This window comes from Odocoileus virginianus, chromosome 20 (assembly GCF_023699985.2).
Source record: "Odocoileus virginianus isolate 20LAN1187 ecotype Illinois chromosome 20, Ovbor_1.2, whole genome shotgun sequence".
Taxonomy (NCBI): Eukaryota; Metazoa; Chordata; class Mammalia; order Artiodactyla; family Cervidae; genus Odocoileus; species Odocoileus virginianus.
Genome location: NC_069693.1, coordinates 11,781,654 through 11,798,302, shown reverse-complemented (window position 1 = coordinate 11,798,302; position 16,649 = coordinate 11,781,654). Strand labels below are relative to the sequence as shown.

General features: G+C 50.6%; 1 protein-coding gene across 2 annotated transcripts in view; it reads left to right on the top strand.

Moving 5' to 3' along the window:
* Window positions 1–16,649, top strand: part of SPTBN4 (spectrin beta, non-erythrocytic 4) — a 78,457-nt gene that overhangs the window by 11,091 nt on the left and 50,717 nt on the right. For both annotated transcript variants that reach the window (XM_070450855.1, XM_070450856.1), the window contains exons 3-13: window positions 1,914–2,065; window positions 3,166–3,339; window positions 4,473–4,564; window positions 5,619–5,699; window positions 7,213–7,328; window positions 10,043–10,155; window positions 10,254–10,441; window positions 10,516–10,633; window positions 11,082–11,240; window positions 11,978–12,280; window positions 13,065–13,215. In XM_070450855.1, the coding sequence (XP_070306956.1) occupies window positions 1,914–2,065; window positions 3,166–3,339; window positions 4,473–4,564; window positions 5,619–5,699; window positions 7,213–7,328; window positions 10,043–10,155; window positions 10,254–10,441; window positions 10,516–10,633; window positions 11,082–11,240; window positions 11,978–12,280; window positions 13,065–13,215 (1,647 nt within the window). The remainder of the gene's footprint in view (window positions 1–1,913; window positions 2,066–3,165; window positions 3,340–4,472; window positions 4,565–5,618; window positions 5,700–7,212; window positions 7,329–10,042; window positions 10,156–10,253; window positions 10,442–10,515; window positions 10,634–11,081; window positions 11,241–11,977; window positions 12,281–13,064; window positions 13,216–16,649) is intronic.

Sequence of the window (16,649 nt, the reverse complement as noted above, 5' to 3'; positions counted from 1 at the left end):
ACTTCCTTACGTGTGATCAGTGATCATGTGTTCACACAGGTCCCCCATCCCATCCAAAAGCACACAACCCACATTTAAACAAACAAGGTATGCCATTTGGATTCACTGGGTTGTTTCTGTATATTCAGAAAACATTTATTTTTAAATTTTATCTCTTATTTATTTGGCTGAGCTTGGCCTTAGTTATGTGGGACCTAGTTCCCTGACCAGGTAGGATATGGCATATCCATACAATGGACTACTGGGGCTTCCCAGGTGGTGCTAATGGTAAAGAACCCACCTGCCAATGCAGGAGGCATAAGAGACATGGGTTTGATCCCTGGGTCAGGAAGATCAGCTGGAGGAAGGCAAGGCAACCCACTCCAGGATTCTTGCCTGGACAATCTCCATGAACAGAGGATCCTGGGGAGCTACAATCCGTAGGGTCACACAGAATGGGACACAGCTGAGTGACTTAGCACCCACGCATGCACAATGGAATATCACTTAGCTGTAAAAAGGAATAAAAAACTGCTACATTCCACAACATGGATGAACCTTGAAAATGTTATGCTGAGTGAAAGAAGTCAGACACAAAAGGCCACATGTTGTACGATCCCATTTATGTGAAGTGTCCAGAGTAGGAAGATCCTTGGAGACAGAAAATGGATGAATGGTTGCCTAGAGTTAGGAAAAGGTGGAATGAGGAGTGACTGTTAACCAGTATGGGGTTTCTTTTCTGGGGGTGTTAAAAGTGTTCTGATATTAGATAGAGGTGATGGTCGTATAACTGTGTGAATATGCTAAAAACTACTGAATTTACAATTAAAGGGACAAATTCTATAGTATGGGAATTATAGCTCATACTAAGTCTGTTATTTAAAAAAGAAATGACTGGAAGAGAGGTCCCAAACAATTTCTTTGTAAGCACCAAGGAGAAGTTGCACACATCCTCCCCACCTTGCACCTCCCCCTTACGTCATCCCAAGCCTTACTCCTTGCCCCAGGGATGGGGGAAACCTGACATTCTAGCGACAACAGAGGGGAAGATGTGGTTCCTGTGCTCAGGGAGCATGCAGTCTAGCACAGTCCTTCCTCTTCTTTCCCCCACAGCCTGTCAGTGGCTAGCCCTTACTTTTTCATCTCTAAATAACTCCAAGATGCCCCCGCTCCCATCCCCTCAGTGTCGGCTCTGGTCCAACCTCTTCCTGTCTCTCCTGAGTCCTTTCCCCAGTCTCCTCCCTGGGCTCCAGGCTGCCATTCTTGCCCTCTCGGATGTACCCTCCCCGCTGCAGCCAGGGATAGTCCTAAGACCCAACTCTCATCCTCTCCTCCCTCCTTAACCCTCAGTGACTCCCTAGACGATTATCTGTGTGCTTAGGCACTCAGTTGTGTCCGACTCTTTGCAACCCTAGGACTGTAGCCCACCAGGCGCCTCTATTCATGGGATTTTCCCAGGCAAGAATACTCAAGTGGGTTGCCATTTCCTCCTCCACGGGATCTTCTTGACCCAGGGATCGAACATGCGTCTCCTGCATTGGCAGGCGGATTCTCTACAGCGGAACCACCGGGGAAGCCCCAGCTTATTATCTGTGCCCCCACTAAACTGAGCTCTGCCAGGAAAGGGCTCTGGCTGAATTCAGAGCCTAGAACAGTGCCAGGCGCATAGTGGGCGCTCGAATACTTACTGAACGAATGAACAGAGATGACTAGGGTAAGATACAGGACAGCTTTCCTGTGGAACTGATAGCTCAGGAAAATTTTAAAGGACAGGGGGGTGAGGGCGTCCCAGATAGGAGGAAGCACCTGCACAGACTTGATAGTTGCAGAGAGCTGGGCCTGGGCAAGAACTGCCTGAGCCTTGGAGGGCTGGGGTGAAACTGGAAGGCGGAGTTCCTGGAGGAGTTGGGGGCTCATCAGGACCTGTCCTTCAGATGAGCGGGAGGCCGTGCAGAAGAAAACCTTCACCAAGTGGGTGAACTCGCACCTCGCCCGCGTTGGCTGCCACATCGGGGACCTCTATACGGACCTCAGGGACGGCTTCGTGCTCACGCGGCTGTTGGAAGTGCTGTCCGGGGAGCAGCTGGTGAGGAGGCCAGAAGGGCTGGGGGAAGGGGGCCGCCCTGGGGTCTCGGGCTGGGCTACTACAGGGCCAGGCTAATGGATGGATGGAGCTTACTAGAAAGGCTGAGTGGGTTAAAGACGCCTCATTCGGGTGGGCGGGGCAATGGCACAGGCTGGAGCTTAGCTGGGGAGAGCCTGGGGGTCTGGCTTGGAATAGAGGTGGGATTCTGTCTAAGGAGCAGGCTGTCCTTAGGGGAGGGACTTACTCTGTTGGAAGTGGAGCGGGGGCTAATGGAGAAGGATGGAGCTTTATTAGAAGGGCTTGGCTTGGTTATGCAGTAGCAGGAGGCATGGCTATAAAATTGGGGCGGAACTCTGTTTCAGGGGTCTATGGTAGAGGGTGTGGTTGTCATCCGAAAAGTGAGGCCGAGGTCGCGGGAGTCTGGGGATTAAATGGGACTCGTATGTATATGGCATATTGTATGGTTTGCAGTTGTATTTCTGGGCTTGGATGGGACTTCGTTGCAAAGGGTAGGGTTCTGATGGAGCCAGAGATTGATGAAAGGACCAGAGCTCTGGAAGTCGTGAAGGGCACACGGTATAGAACAGGAGCACCCTTGGAAGGAATAAAGCAACTGAACAGCAACATAAACAAGAGGAGAATCCTGGAGTGGGGCGGGGCTTGAAAGGAGTGGGCGTGGCTCTAGGCAGCAATCTTAAGAGGAGGAAGTAAGGGGTGTGGTCATGGGACTAGTGGCAAAACAGTGGTGGCCTGGAACAGAGATCCAATGGAAGGGGCGGGAGTAAGACTGTGGGCAGGGGGCAGGGCTTCATGATAAAAGGTGTGGCTATCAGTTTAGAGGTGGAGCTTAACTTGAAGGGGCGGGGCCAGGAACTAGAATAAGCCCTGAAAGGACAAGGCTTACAAAGGGTCTGGCTATGAGTGGGGCAGATCTTCTTTAGAAGGATTGCATCCTGGGTCTTTGATAAGGCTGAGGGGGCCGTGGCCTGGGCCAGGGGTAGAGGGGCATATTTATGCAGATGACCTCCTTTGGAAGAGATGGGATCGAGGGCAGTGCTCTTGGCCAGGCCCTGGCTCTCCTAATGCCCCTGCCGCCCTAGCCGAGGCCCACGCGTGGTCGCATGAGGATCCACTCACTGGAAAACGTGGACAAGGCCCTGCAGTTCCTGAAGGAGCAGCGTGTGCACCTGGAGAACGTGGGCTCACATGACATTGTGGATGGGAACCACCGACTGACCTTGGGGCTAGTCTGGACCATCATCCTGCGCTTCCAGGTGATCCCAAGTGACCCCAGCCCAGCCCAGCCCCCACCCCCACCCCCACCCCCGAGGGAGGCCTTAAGAGGCTGTCGCTCACCCACTCATCCAGTCATTCCAGAAATATTCCTAACAGGCTCCAGGAAACAACACCATCATTACAATCATCATGCATATAGATTTTACTCTGTTCTAAGCACTTGGCATTTAATATGCACAATAACCCCATAAATTCGATATTATCCATTATCCCATTTTACCAACGAGGAAACTGAAGCCCTGAGAGGTGAAGTAATATGCTGAAGGTCACATAGCTGAGTAGTGGAGCTGGAATGGGCATCCAGGCAGTCTTTCTCCAGTTCAGAAACAAAATAGACAAATTTTCTGTCTTTATGCAGCAAGACAGTAGACAGATAATAAATAAACCCATCAGTATGCAATCAAGACGTGTGGGGAAAGGACCAGTTCTAAGCAGAGAAGAAAAAAAAGAGCTATGCAGAAAAGGATAGATTATGATAAAGCAGTAATAGGGATATAAAATATCTAGTTGATCATATGGACCAGAGAAGGACTCTGAGAGAGGCTGATGGCTGAATGATTATGAAGATGAAAGGGAAGAGCGTTCCAGGCAGAGGGCACAGCAGATGCAAAGTCCCTGGGGTGGGAATGAACTTGGCAGGTTGCAGGAACAGAAAGACCATTATGATTAGAGACTAGGAAGCAAGGGGTAGACAGGGAGGAGATGAGTCAGAAGTGTCAGCTGGGCCTAGGTGATCTGTGATTAACAATTTAATCTTATTCTGTCTGAGATGGGGAGAAATGAGAGTTTTATCAAGAGAAAAGGCCTCATCAGACTTAGAACTGTCCCTCTGGATTGGGGGTCATCAGCAAGATTGGGAGCTGGAAGCCCAAGGAAGAGGCTGGAGCTGGACCGGGGTGGGGCATAGGCAGGTGAAGAAGGGACCAGGTAGGAAAGACTCGGTAGGGGGGAGTGGACATGCCATAGGGGAAGGGGAGGGGGAGAGAGTTGGTGCCCCCACCCCGAGCCTGAAGCTGCTCTCCATCTCCTCTGTCCCCCCAGGGTGTGTGTGTGGGGTGTCTCCCAGCCTCAAGCCCTCCAGACCCCAGCAGCCATGTTTTGTCCCTCACAGATTCAAGTCATCAAAATTGAGACTGAGGACAACAGAGAGACACGCTCAGCCAAGGACGCGCTGCTCTTGTGGTGTCAGATGAAGACAGCTGGGTAAGTCCTCCGTCCTCGGGGGAGCCAGGCCCTCACCTCCGGGCTTGCCCCCGGGACAGGGGTGCAAGGGGCAGCTCAAGTCCTCAGTGTCAGAAGTTACCAAACTCTCCCAACCTTGGTGTATCACAATCCCGTATCACAGCGTAACCCGTATCACAGTCTGGAAGAACTCAGACTCCTCGGGGGAACAGTGCCAGGAGGTGGGGGGCTGTCCCCGGCCTGCTCCCTTCTTTCCTTCCGCCTGGTCCTGCGCCTCTAGAGGCCTCAGGTGCACCTGTGTGGACCCCTGGGCCCTATTCCTGATCTCTCCCCCACCCCACACCCTTGAGAGTAACCCGCTCAGCCTAGGAGGGCACACCCAGGGCTCAGGCAGCTGGGCTGGGAAGTTCAGGGTCCCGGTATCTTCAGTGGGTTTGAGAAGAGGGGCACACAGACACCGCTGGGCATGCCCCCTGGTCCCCCAGCCGTCTGCTCTGCTGGGAAGGGCCTGGCCTGAAACTCAAGTGCCCTTTGGAGAGCAGCCTGGGGAGGAAGGAGGCAGGGGCAGGCATGGATGGAGACAGGACGTTCTCTGTCTCTTGTCCTCCTGGGGCTGCCTGTCTGTCTTGCAGTGCTATCTGTTCTTCCATGTATCTGTTTTTACCTCTATATCTGCTTTTCCTTGTTCTGATCTCTGCCTCCCCCCTCCCTTCTCTCTTCTCCCTTCTTCCTTTCCCCACCTCTGCCTGTATCTCTCTCTCTCTGTCCCTCGCTTTTCCTTCTCCCCTCTGTTTCTCTCTCTCTCTTGCTCATCTCCCATCCCTCTCAATCTCTCTTCCTCCTTCTCCCCATGCTCTCTCCATCTCTCTGTTCCCTCCTTCCTTCCTTTCTTCCCTCATATATCTATGTATCATCTGTGTCTATCTACCCATCTGTCTACCTACCTACTTTTCTATCATCTATCTTTTATCATCTATCTATCCATCCATCAATCCATCTCTGTTTCTCTTCCTCCCTCCCTCTTTCTCTGGACTTTCTCCATCTCTGCCTCTGTCTCTCCTTTCCACGCTGCCAGTTACCCTGAAGTAAACATCCAGAATTTCACCACCAGCTGGCGTGACGGCTTGGCCTTCAATGCCCTCATTCACCGACACAGGTACCACCTGGCCTCCTGGGGCAGCTCTGCCCTGCACCCTACCCCCACCCTGTCCCTCAGGTACTCACCTATACACGGATGTGTATAGATGCCACTCAAGACACAGGTCCCACTCCCTTCACCTCTCTGCTTACATACACATTTCCAGTCACACACATGCTCTTACACATTTACACAGAGGTGCACACACACACAGACCCTGTGCACTCATAGAGACCCGTGTGCCCACCCATAGATGTGTGCACACCTGCATACACTCATGCACATACACAACTTCTACATGGACCTGCTGCTTGGATGCTGCCAGGACGGGCAGCTCACTCGCTATGGATGGTCCACTCTGGTGTGTGCAAGCACCCCCTCCTATTAGAAAGTTCTTCCTCACAGTGAGCCCCCAAGTCCTCCTTCTGGCTCCCTGCTCACCCACCTATTCCTGCTTTAGGGTCTGGTGCTGAGATGACTGAGGAAGGGTTCCCAGATAAATTACACCCACATCATGATCGATAACCTGGAGGAGGGCATGGCAACCCACTCCAGTATTTTTGCCTGGAGAATCTCCATGGACAGAGAAGCCTGGCCAGCTACAGTCCATGGGGTTGCAAAGAGTCAGACATGACTAAAACAACTGAGCACACACACGCACGTGATCCATAATAACGGGTCTGTTCATATGACAAATGGGGGAAACTGAGGCCTGAGACTGGAAGGGACTTGCTTCCGGTGTGAAGGAAGCCAGACCCACTCATGTATTTTGGGACAAAGCCCCACCTATGTGCCCATCAACCCACAAGCTCTAACTGGAGTCCTGCTAACAAGGGGAACATCACTGAGTGTCCCCGGCATGTTCTAAGTGCTTTCCAGTGAGTCATTTAATATTCAGTGAGCCTATAGGCAGAGCCTGTTATTCTCCGCTTTTTACAAACGAGGAAATGGAGGCACAGAGCAAGACAGTAGCTCACTCGGAGTGACAGCCAGGAGAAGGCTGGGCTAGTGTTTGAGTCAGGAGGGCAGGCTCTGAACCTCACATTTCCAAGTGCTACACAATACAGTACAGAACCCACCCACATAGACACATGTGCGTCCCATAAAGTCAGACGTCCACGTGGGCTTCCTGGTGGCTCAGAAGGGAAAACGTCTGCCTGCAATGTGGGAGACCCAGGTTCGATCCCTGGGTCGGGAGGACCCCTGGAGAAGGAAATGGCAACCCACTCCAGTACTCTTGCCTGGAAAATTCCATGGACAAAGGAGCCTGGTAGGCTACAGTCTATGGGGTCGCAAAGATTCGGACACGACTGAGCGAATTCGCTTTTCTTTACACGTGCCCTCACGCAGCGCTCGCCCCACAGCTACATGGTGCACAGACACGCACCAGCGCACACGGCTTTCCCCTTGGCCGGGTTGTGCTCCTCCTGCCCTCGCCCTGGGTGGGACTCAGACAAGGATGTCTTTTCACCCGTTTGCCCACCGGCTTTGGAGCCTGCCTGCTGCCTGCCCGCTCTGTACCCCTGCCCAGGCCCGATCTCGTGGACTTCAGCAAGCTCACCAAGTCCAACGCCAACTACAACCTGCAGAGAGCCTTCCGCACGGCTGAGCAGCACTTGGGGCTGGCACGTCTCCTGGACCCTGAGGGTGAGCCCTGCACGGCCCCAGCCTGGGTTTCCTCCTGGGGGACTCCCAAATCCAGTGCTGCCCCAAACTCAACGGCAGCACCCGCCCAAAGCCCAAGATAATTTCTAACTCAACTCCCTCCCAGTCCCCACCTCTTCCTCATCACCAATCCTACCCCCTTCCGGGCCCCATATCTTCTACTTTCTCCATCTCTACCTGTTTGTTTTTTTTGGCCATGCTGTGGGCCTGGCTGGATCTTAGTTCCCCAGTCAGGGATTGAACCTGTGCCCTTGGCAGTGAAAGCCTGTAGTCCTAACCACTGGACTGCCAAGGAATTGCTGTTCATCTCTGTCTCAAACCCAACCCTATCTCCATTCCTATGTTCAACTTACCCCTCCTTCCCCAACTCCATCCTTTTTTTTTTTTTTAACTTTTTACTTTTGTATTGGGTTATAGGCGATTAACAATGTTGTGATAGCAAGAGTTTCAGGTGAACAGAAAGGGACTCAGCCATACAAATACACGTATCCCTTCTCCCCCAAACTCCTCTCCCATCCTCCCCTCCCATCCAGGCTGCCACAAACATTGAGTGGAGTCCCATGTGCTATACAGTAGGTCTTTGTTGGTTATCTATTTTATTTTATTTTATTTTTTGATTATCTATTTAAAATATAGCAGTCCCAACCCCATCCTTGGGTTTCCCTTGTGGCTCAGCTGGTAAAGAATCCACCTGCAATGTGGGAGACCTGGGTTTGATCTCTGAGCTGGGAAGATACCCTGGAGAAGGGAAAGGCTCTCCACTTCAGTATTCTGGCCTGGAGAATTCCATGGACTGTATAGTCCATGGGATCCCAAAAAGTTGGACTTGACTGGACATGACTGAGCAGCTTTCACTTTCAACCCCATCCTTAATCACCTCCCTGCCAAACCCAACACCCCCAACCCCAGCCCTATCCCTAAAGCCAACACCACCCCCAACCCAATCTCCAACACCATCTTCATTCCCATCCCCAGCCCATCCATATTTCTGCTCGCATGCACAGCTCTGCCCTCATTCCCAACCCCTTCCCATTTTCAGTCTGTCCCCAACCCCACCCCTGACTTCAACCTCATTCCAAATTCATGGTCACACCCAATACCAGCCCCCCATCTCTAGGGTAATGGCCATGATCATACCCCACCAATTCTCTGTATCTGGAATAATGGTTGCTTCCTTTTTCTGAACACCTATGGTGCAGGCACATGGCTGGAAATTGTGTCAACACTGTTCCCTTTCATGCTCACACTGATTCAGTTGGAAAGAAGTCATCAATCCTGTCTTAAACTGATGGAAAGGAAGGCTCAGAGATGTGGAGTCACTCATCTAGCATCACACCGAAAACCCAGTAAACAGTACTTTCTGATTCCAGAATTAATGGACTTAATCATTCCTCTGCCCTGCCTCTTACAGTGCCTGGCACATAGTGGGTGTTTATTGGATGTCAGTTTTATGAGGTGAAGAAGAATAAGGGCCAAGTATGATGCTATGCATTCAGTGGGTAAATTGAAATGATAATCAGGATTTATTGAGTTTCTCCTTTATGCCACTCTGAGTATTCTCCACTATGAGTATTCTCTCTCATACTCATAGTGTTCTTAGGTGGCAGGCACTGTGACTATCCTTACTGTAACAATGCGGAAACTGAACTCAGAGCAGTTCGATCTATTTTATTAGAATATTGAGTGAGTAAGTGGTTGATTTAGGATTCAAGCTCAGGCTGCCTTCAAAGCCCATGTCTTTGACCTCAAACTTCATATATCATTCATATACTTAGTTTATGTATTTATTGAGCTTCTGCTGTGTGCTGGGCATGGCAGGGACAGTGGTAAAAGACAGGCATAGCCCTTGTCCTCATGGAGCTCAAACTCGATAAAGACACAATCACATAAGGCAATGTGTAATTAGAAATTGGGTTTGCCTCGTGGTTCAGATGGTAAAGAATCTGCCTGCAATGCGGGAGACCTGGGTTCAATCCTCTAAGGAAGGGAACTCACTCCAGTATTCTTGCCTGGAGAATTTCATGGACAGAGGAGCTTAGTGGGTTGCAAAGAGTCAGACACAACTGAGCTACTAACACACACACACACACACAATTATAAATTGTGATATATTCTAGGAGGAAATGATAAGAGGCCATGAGGAAGAATAACAGGAGGAGATCAGGTCTAGACAGTATGAACAGGAAGGCTTATTTGAGGAAACTTGAGGGGAGCCCTGATGGGTGAGTGGGAGTTTGGCACATGGAAAAGGGAACAGTGTTCCAGACAGTGAGAACAGCATGTGCAAAGGTCCTGAGGTGGATAGTAGAATGAATGGTGTGTCCAAGAAATCACTATATATAATTCCTCCATGGTGGTATATATGTGTCAGGCACTATTTAATCCATGAAATGGATCCTCACTGGGCAGATTAAAAAACTGAGGAACAACAGCAGACTTCCCTGGTGGTCCAGTGGTTAGGACTCCACACTTCTGCTGCAGGATTATAGGTTTGATCCCTGGTCAGGGAACTAAGATCCCACATGCTGCTTGGTGTGGTCCAAAAAAAATAAAAGACAAACTAAGGAACAGAGAAGTTAGTTATCTTGTCCAAGGTCACACAGCTAGGAAGACTGAGTTCTCCCAGCCTCTCCCTGGTATGTTTGATCTCTGTCAGAGTGCTCATCGTCATGCTCTCTCTCTCCTTTACCCCTCAGATGTGAACATGGAGGCTCCAGATGAGAAGTCCATCATCACCTATGTGGTCTCTTTCTATCATTATTTCTCCAAGATGAAGGCTCTGGCTGTGGAGGGGAAACGGATTGGAAAGGTACAGGAGCCCAGGAATGGGGTGGGTGGGAGCCTGGGAACCATACGGGGGTGTATCTGGGATAAGACTGACCCCTCTCCCTTCCTCTGCCGGGTCAGGTCCTGGACCAGGTGCTGGAAGTGGGGAAGATCATTGAGCGCTACGAGGAGCTGGCGACCGAGCTGCTGGCCTGGATCCACCGCACCGTGGGCCTCATCAGCAACCAGAAGTTTGCCAACTCATTAAGTGGGGTGCAGCAGCAGCTTCAGGCTTTCACGGCCTACTGCACGCTGGAGAAGCCTGTCAAGTGAGGCCTGGTTCAACAGGGAGGGTGGCAGATGGAGGTGTGGAGGCAGGGTTCCTGAGCTCAGGCCCCTTCAGGTTTCAGGAGAAGGGAAACCTGGAGGTGCTGCTCTTCAGCATCCAGAGCAAACTGCGGGCCTGCAACCGTCGTCTCTACGTGCCCCGGGAGGGCTGTGGCATCTGGGATATTGACAAGGTGAGGCTGAGGATGTAGGGCAGAGGAAGGGTTGCCCTGTGAGGTTGTATAGGTTGTGCACTGCTCAAGGGAGCCCTTCACATTGTAGATGTCATGGATCTGACATCCATTCTAATGGTTTTTCCAGCAGTAAAGGGTCACAAGGAAGCAAGATTTTTTTTCCAGTGTGTGCAAAGGTGCCACAAGTGCTGAGCATGACCTCAGACAGAGAAGCCAAGGCCATTAAACTGTGGGGAATTATTGGAATCTTATTTATTTATTTGGCTGCCCCCGGTCTTCATGGCAGCATGTGGGATCTTACCTGTGGCATGTGAACTCAGTTTCTGTATGTGGGATCTGGTTGCCTGACCAGGGATGGAACCCAGGGTCCCTGCATTGGGAGGACACAGTCTCAGTCACTGGACTACCAGGGAAGTTCTGAGTTGTTGGAATCTGACTGCTTCTCTAGGCGTGGGGACAACTGGAGAAGGCAGAACATGAGCGAGAGGCTGCCCTCCGGGCCGAGCTGATCCGGCAGGAGAAGCTGGAACTGCTGGCCCAGAGGTTTGACCACAAGGTGGCCATGCGGGAGAGCTGGCTGAATGAGAACCAGCGCCTGGTCTCCCAGGTACGGGGCGAAGGGCTTGGCTCCGGGGGGGAAAGGGAGAATGGGTGGGGCTCACGGCCCTGGGACCAGAAAGGGAGACTTCTTGATTTCCTAAGCAACAGAGAAGTGTTGGATTAGTCTCCTAGGTGACAAATGAAGGTGGGATGGGAGAATTGGCTTCCTAAGTGACTGGTGGGGGAGGGATGTGGGCCTGCTCTCCAGGGTAATAGGAGAGTGAGGCAGGTCTCCAGAGTAACTAGAAAGGACAGAATTAGTCTCTTCAGAAATAGGGAGAGTAGTTAATTATCTCTTAAGTGACAAAGGAGGTTGTTATCAGGTGTCCAGTGTAACTCAGAAGGCTACAATTGGTCTCCTAAGCAACAGGATAGGGTAGGTCTGGTCCCCAGTCTCTAAGGAAATGGAAGGATGGGGCTTGTTTCCTGGGTAACAAATTTAGGGTTAGAGATGTAACAGGGAATGGTGGGGCTGGTCTCCAGGGTAACTGGGGGATGATGAGACTGGTCTCTAGGGTAACTGGGGATGGTAGGGCTGGTCTCTAGGGTGACAGGGAAGATTGGAGATGGTCTGCAGGGTAACTTGGGGTGATGGGGTTGATCTCCAGGGTAACAGGGAAGGATGGGACTGGTCTCCAGGGTAACAAGAGCAGGTAGGGGAGTTTCCAGGGTCACACAGGGTCAAGGTAACAGGTTAACTGCTGAGTCATTATGGATGAGCATCTGTGGCCTGCCCTGCCCCAGGACAACTTTGGGTATGAGCTGCCGGCGGTGGAGGCAGCCATGAAGAAGCACGAAGCCATCGAGGCAGACATAGCAGCCTATGAGGAGCGGGTGCAGGGCGTGGCAGAGCTGGCCCAGGCCTTGGCAACTGAAGGCTACTATGATGCCCGCCGGGTGGCAGCCCAGCGTGACAGTGTCCTGCGCCAGTGGGCCCTGCTGACTGGGCTGGTAGGTGCCCGGCGGACACGACTCGAGCAGAACCTGGCTCTGCAGAAGGTCTTCCAGGAGATGGTGTACATGGTGGACTGGATGGAGGAGATGCAGGTAGGGGCCAGATCGGGGGGCCAGTGCTGGGGGTGGCATACCTGGAGAGGAGGGAGGGATCTTTACCCTGAAAGAGTTGTCAAAGATGGAGAGAGAAGAGAGAGACAGAAAGAGATAAAGAGAAAGGGAGACAAAAAGAGTGAAAGAGACAGAGAGAGACACAGAGGCAGAGGAAGAATGTATGAGAGACAGAAAAATATCTGGAGAAATAGAGAGATAAAAGATACAGTTGTACAGAGACAAGCAGGGACAGACAGAGATGGAGGTTAAGTCAGAGGAAGATTCAGACGGTTTCAGAGGAAGAAATCAGAGAAAGAGCTGGAGAAGCAGACCCAAAGGTATCGCCAGAAATCTATTAAAAAATGGCTACAGAGAAGGATACACAGGAAGATGGAATCCATTTGTGAAAAAGAGAGAGACCTACGAGAGAGAGAGAGATGGATACAGAGTGAGATGCAGATAAGATGATGGAAGCAGAGAGAGAGATACAGACACAAGACATGGGGAGAAAGAGATAGGAATCGAGATGGAGGCAGAGAAATATAAACAAGAAAGGGATGAAGGCAGAGAGAGAGATGGAGCCCAGAACTATGGAGACGATGAGAGACTGAACATCCAGAGAGAGAGATGGAGAGAGGTGATGACAGAGACAAGGAGTCTGAGACAGAGATCAGAGTTCAAGTGATGGAGTAGAGGAGCGAAGGCTGGCGTGGGTGGTGGGTGGAAGGGAGAGTGGCCTGCGGGCTGATGCCAAAGCTACACTCAGGGCAGCTCTCACTTGTAGGCTCAGCTGCTGTCCCGGGAGTGTGGGCAGCACCTGGTGGAGGCGGAGGACCTGTTGCAGAAGCATGGACTGCTGGAGGGGGACATCGCGGCCCAGAGTGAGCGGGTGGAGGCCCTCAATGCCGCTGCCCTGCGTTTCTCACAGCTGCAGGGTGAGTCTGGGGTTGAGGACTGGGGTGGAGACTTTCAGGGCTTGTGCTAATAGAAGCAGAATGTCAAAAAAATAAAAGAAGCAGAATGTCTCCTGAGATACAGATGAAGAAGTGAGCTCCCCATCTTTGGAGGCATCCAAACACCAACTAGGATCACACTCCATCAGGGACATCACATGGGAAATTAGTGCCTTGGGTGCAAGGCTGGCCCACATGACTTCTTCCTGCTTCAAGATTCTGCAATAATAGTTCACATTTTTTGAGCATTTGTTATGTGCTAAGCCTTTCACAGCGGGGTCTCAGTGAATGCCATAAAAAGACTGGGTAAGGCAGTTATTGTCAAGGCCTGTTCGCATTAAGTGATAGAAACTCAATTTCAATTAACTTAAGGAGAACAAGGGAAGGTATTGGCTGATGCAACTAAATGTGTAAGAAGGGTTGAGTTTTGCTTCAGGTATGGCTGGATCCAGGAATAGTTCAATGATGCTTTTAAGACTCCACCTCTCTCCAACTCTAGTGTTTATGTTTGTGTCACTATTGGACAGTCCCTCCCCTCGTGGTGTAAATCTGGGATCATCTAGCCCACATTACATCCCAGCAGCTTCATAGATCCAGCAAGAGACAGGCCCCTTTCTCCCAATATTCTGGCAAAAAGCCCAAGGAAAACTTTCATTAGCCCATGGTGGGTTCCATTCCCACCACTCAGCCAAGCATTATGGCCCAGCGCTATGTACATGATCTAATTGGCCACATCTATGTGACATGCTCACCCAAGGCCAAGAGTGGGATCAGCTCCCTCCAAAGACATGAACTGAGAAGGGGGCAGGGATGGGATGCCATTAGCAGAAGCAGGGGCATGGATGCCAATAGGCAAAAACTTAGACTGACTCTAAAAATGTTCTCATTTTAGTAATGTCAACACCCTCCAGCTAAAGACCACTAGGAACCCTGCTGTAGTCAAATCAAGCTTAATTTGCATGCATGGGAGTGTGGGGACCATGGGGCATCTTAGTAAGAGGATGTTAAGAGGGGCTTATTGTAGGACGTGGGCTTGTGTTAGGTGATTTGGGATGATTTAACGTAGTGTATTTTGCTGCAGGTTGGATGCTGTCAGGAAGTGGGGTAATTAGATGATTGTGCATCTTAATCATTTTTAACCAGGTGGTGGGAGGAACATGATTGGCAGGAGTGGTTCACCTTGGCCAGGAGTGGGTGGGCAGGCAGGTGACTGTTTTGTGGTTTGCACAGTGACCTTGTTTTGTGTGCACTCAGACATGATTGTGGAATGGTCTTGTCTCCATCATGATTGTGGAGTGGTCTTTTTTTTAAAAAAAATGATTTTATCTATTTATTTTTTGGTTGTATGGGGTTGCTGTGCGGGCTTTTCTTTAGTTGTGGCGAATGGGGGCAACTCTCTCATTGTGGTGCGTGGGCTTCTCATTGTGGTGGCTTCTCTTGTTGCTGAGCATGGGCTCTAGGGTGCATGGGCTTCATTAGTTGTAGTTCCCTGGCTCTGGAGCATAGGCTTAATGTGGCCCATGGACTTAGCTGTTTTGTGGCATGTGGGATCTTCCCGGAGCAGGGATCGAACCCATGTCTCCTGGATTGGCAGGTGGATTCTTTACCACTGAGCCACCAAGGAAGCCCTGCTGAGTGGTCTTATCTGATGTTTTGTCTTGTGCAGCTGTGTATGAGCGCTGACAGCATCAATACTGTTTTTTTCTTTCTCACTGATGAGGAAACTGAGGTTCAGAGGTGCAGAACTGATAAGAGGGTTTGGAGGCTGATCTATCTCATTCCTTTATCAGGAGCTAAGGCCCTTGGGAATCCTGGTGCATTGTTAGAATATTGAAGAGGCTCTCCAGCTTTCAGGGGCTACCCAGGTGGTATAGTGGTTAGGAATCCTCCTGCCACTGCAGGAGATGTGGGTTCAATCCCTGGGTTGGGAAGATCCCCTGGAGGAGGAAATGGCAACCCACTCCAATATTCTTGCTTGGAAATTTCCACAGACAGAGGAGCCCAGCGTGCACACACACTCCAGCTTGCAGGATGGTCGGGGGAGTTTCTCACTCTCATGGGCTGGGTCATGTCCTAAGAGCAAATGTTAAGGTCTCCTTCCAAGCCCCAGCACAGGCATCCCTATCCTAGCTCAGTCCATCACCAACCTCACAACCCCAAGAGACATCATTCATTCGTCATCCTTCATGCTTCATTCTTATGGATGTTTGTCCAGGAGGCTCCCCCTGTCTTTTCCTTGTGAGATCTCAGCGCCCAGTGATAATGCGCCAGCAGTGCCGTGGAAACAGCAAAGAGTATGGGGTGTGTGTTGTCATGGTGATGGGAGGCAGTAGTGTGTGTGTTGTCATGGTGATGGGAGGCAGCTCTGCCTGCGAAGTGGTCCAGAGTTGGCCTCCTGATGTACCACTTCTTAGCTGATCCTGAGCAAGCAGCTTTCCTCCCTGAGTGTGAGTTTCTTCATCGGCAAGATGGAGCTAAGGAGGATACTGGCCTCATAGGATGGTTGTGAGAACTCAGTGACATTGGGTCAGAGTAAGGGCTGGATACATGGACGCCATTGATGTTTATCAGTTGGGTGCCTTGGAATTTGGGTCAATTTCAGTGAATGTCCAGCAATGCATAAACCCCACATGCCATCTAGGGCAGTGTCTCTCCCACTGTTTTGACCCCGTAAGAAATACATTTACCTCATGACCCACAGTTCACAGGCACATGTGCAGACACACAGAGAAACACACAGAGACACAAAGCCTTTGGAAAACAATGCTTCCCCTTACTTCTCATATTTTCTATTCATTCTACTCTGTTCCATTAAAGAAATGCTGACTGCCACCCATTAAGTTAATCTCACAGTTCTCAAACTAGAGATCCAGGTGTGTGCATGTGTGCTAAGTTACTTCAGTCATGTTCGACTCTTTACAACCCCATGGACTGTAGCCTGCCAGGCTCCTCTGTCCGTGGGATTCTCCAGGTAAGAATACTGGAGTGGGTTTCTATTTCCTCCTCCAGCAGATCTTCCCAACCCAGGGATTGAAACCACGTCTCCTGCTGCTCCTCCATTGCAGGCAGGTTCTTTAAGAGGTCCAGGAGGAAATATTTGACGATAAAGAGAAGTTTAGATCATCACTGGGTTAAGAGATAAGATGACAAAGGATGAGAGAGGGGAGTCAAATACATAGGTTAAGAATAGAGAGGCTTCATTTTGTCAATTTCTGAAGGAAAGACACTGTGCACTTACACTAAAATATAAAGATTCTAGGATTCTCTGAGTCTCCATTTGCAACCTTCCTTAAGTCAGTAAGTCACCATTTTCACTAAGCTACTGCTCTGGGCTCCACCATGTGCTGGGCAGTGGTGGAAACACAGTCTGATGGAGACAGCACCAGGTCTTGTCCTTATGGGGCTCCCACTCCAAT